Raw genomic sequence first — 2,985 nt, forward strand, 5'->3', positions numbered from 1 at the left:
CTTTCACCGGTTTTGTAAATGGGAATAACTTTAGCAACTTTCATTTTTTGTGGAAAAACTCCTTTTTGAAACGACAAGTTGAATATATATTTTAATGGTTGTCACTTTTCACCCAGACATCACACAACATTTATGTACCAGAATGCTTTACTGTCCTTTTAAGTGACATCAACAGTGGCACTGGGAGGGCAAATGCACTGCAACTTAAGAAAATACCAGTAAATAGAAAGGCGATGCAAAAGTGCACAAAATGCAACAGAAGTTGACTAAACCCCAGAGAAAATGTAAACAGAGAAAATACCTCAATAGCTTAAAAAAAAAACAAACAATGTACATTTGTGAAAGGCTGTGTTTGTTTTGCTCACAGATTTTCAGATTTTAAGTGCGCAATCGTTACAGTTCCCATGCAGAATGACCCATTCTGGGTCCTTTACATAACCTAAATGTCCAGTGACGTTTCCAGCAGATATTTAAAGTGAATAGCAACAGTTAATTGTTGACTGCCAGCTTCTGTGTGCCCAAAACTGTCCCTTTTTAATGTGTTACAACAAAGAGAGAGAAAAAAAAAGTGTAAACTTCCAAGCACCCACCAGTGTGAAAGTGATATAAGAAACACAACAGTTATTACAGTAGTAAATCCTGTGTGAGAACAGTGTGCTAATCACCCCGTCTGATGTGCTATTCATGTCATTGTTTCATGCTGCTGCTGATGTTGCTGTAAGCGCACTAAAAACAAATTCCAGCGCCCTTGGTGATGTGCTCATTAGTTTAATTGATTGATTGACAAACCTGCCTGGGTGCAGGCTGCTGATCGCGCCGGCCGCCTCGCTGAAGTGCAGATTTGGTATTCCGAGCGCTGTTTCAATTATGCAGTCGTGCAGGAACAATTAGCTTCGGCATTTAAGCAAATACATAATCAGCACGTACTGTCACAAAGGCAATTACTTAAAGCAAGTAAGCGGCCACCCACACGCACACTCACTCGCACACATACACACACTACTTAATACACATCCACTGCATTCTTTGCTTTTGTTATGTAACTCAGCTGAGCTCTCTGCAGTGCTGCGACATGCGTTTGGAATTGGCTGCAGTTAGCTCGCCCTTTGTCCCTGAAACAAGTTTACATTATCTTCACTTTTCTCGCCACTGCAAACTTGCTCCTCCACTCTTTTTTGTCTTCTTCTTACCTCTCCCTCTTCCTCTTGTGCCTCCTCTCCCAGAGTCAATGATCCTGCTGGGTTCCATCGAGCGTGCCCAGCTCCAGTCGCTGCTCTCACAGCAGCTCGGCCGTGCCAGGCGGCTGCAGTACATCAGGGAACGAGCCATCGAGGAGAAGAAACGCCTATCCATCGTGTCGGACCCAGCCAGCGACGACAACGGCAGCCAGCGCACCAGCCAGGAAGTCCGCTTCCAGGTGAGAGGTTGCTGGATCACAGAGGTCTAGCGTTTTCACCTACACCTCTGTGAAAGAATCTCAGCACAGGTTTTAAACGAAAGTAACAAATTCAGCATTTTTATTTCTTCTACCTGAACTTGTAGGTTATTGATGTCTGAGAAAAGACAAACCTGCAGTGTCTGCTTACTAGATTATCTGCATGTGCAATATGAGCCAGAGCCCCCAGCTGCCAGGCCTCTATAACACACTCTGTTCAGGAGACAGAGACCATGCCTGTTATATCTGTAATATTAAAATTTTCCTTTTTGATATCAGGTGTCAGATCAGGTGGCTTTGACCCCTCCCATAGTTATGCTGCTGAGAGATTCCCCATGATGCACTGAGCATGTCTCCTCTGTGTAACTACGTTGCATTTCACTAACTTTGTATCATCTCTTCTTGTGGAGTTTGTGCTTCTTCCTCTCTGTCAGATGTCTCTGTGCATGTTTGAGCTTTTGATCTGACCTGACCATGTTTATTGTTCACTTGTTTTTATTGCTTATTGTTTATTTTTCTCACTGCTCATTATTTTTCTCTTCCTTCACCCCAACTGATGGAAAACCCTGAGCCTGGAGGTTTCTTCCTGTTAGATTGGAGTTACTTTCCCCTCTCCATTGCCAGTGCTTGTTCCAAGGGTTTCTATCAGTATTGCAAGGTCTTGAATTTAATGAATGTGTGAGGTTATCTGTGTTTTTTATTTTTATTTTTTTAAAGAAAGAAGTGGAAATGGGCAGCCAGGTAAAAGATAGATGTCCACATTGGTTGCAGGTACTGCACTGCAGTGCTTAAACTTGAGATTTATCTCCCTTTTCCCCATCTTTTATCAGTTTGCACTGAGTGGCTGAGCAGAACGCCCTCAGGCATGGATGTGGAAGCAGGAACAAGGAGTGTGTTTTGTGCACAATGCTCATTTCAGTCTCTTCTTTTCTTTGACTTTGTGCCTTCTTACCACTCTTTGTTACTGCCTGTATTTGTAGTAAAGGCAAATAGTTACATTGATGATTTTAAATTTGCTATAACATCAGTCATGCAAAGCTATGGCTGTGGAAGACTAAAGATATGAAGCGGGAATTGAACATAATGGGTCCCCTTTATATTTAAGAAAATAATATATACAGTGTAGAAAAGCATGTAGCCATGCTACTGCCCAGAAACTCTGGGTAATTCAGGATATTTAAAAATAGGCAGGTTCACATAGTTTCCCATCTACAGTAGGGTATACAAGTACCCTACCTTTTCTTTTTTCATAAAACTAACCAATATTGTTTTTACCAAATAAAAATATTTTTAGGTCATGGAAATAGCAACAGGGCAAGTCATTGAAGTCATGAAATTTTACAAGACCATCACAAGCATTCTTTTAGTTCTCAGCTCCTGCTGGTTTCTTTTCTTTCTTTGTCCCTCGTGTGTCCCCATGTGTTTACTTCCATTATGTAAACCTGCAGAAGTCCGTCACTTTCTCCACACTCACACTTTGAGTGTGGAAAAATAACAGAGATGCTGATCTCTTAAGCAGGATTGGACCTTTTTAATGCATTTTCTTATCT

The 2,985-nt window shown here is 41.6% G+C and overlaps 1 protein-coding gene across 1 annotated transcript in view; it reads left to right on the top strand.

Moving 5' to 3' along the window:
* The window catches only part of clcn2c (chloride channel 2c), a 170,781-nt gene that overhangs the window by 138,018 nt on the left and 29,778 nt on the right, over positions 1-2,985 (top strand). The window contains exon 20 of the mRNA XM_013912200.1: positions 1,224-1,417. Coding sequence (XP_013767654.1) covers positions 1,224-1,417 — 194 coding nt within the window. The remainder of the gene's footprint in view (positions 1-1,223; positions 1,418-2,985) is intronic.

The sequence above is a fragment of the Pundamilia nyererei genome, unplaced genomic scaffold (assembly GCF_000239375.1).
Source record: "Pundamilia nyererei isolate P.nyererei 1_Seehausen unplaced genomic scaffold, PunNye1.0 scaffold00083, whole genome shotgun sequence".
In the NCBI taxonomy this organism is placed as follows: domain Eukaryota; kingdom Metazoa; phylum Chordata; class Actinopteri; order Cichliformes; family Cichlidae; genus Pundamilia; species Pundamilia nyererei.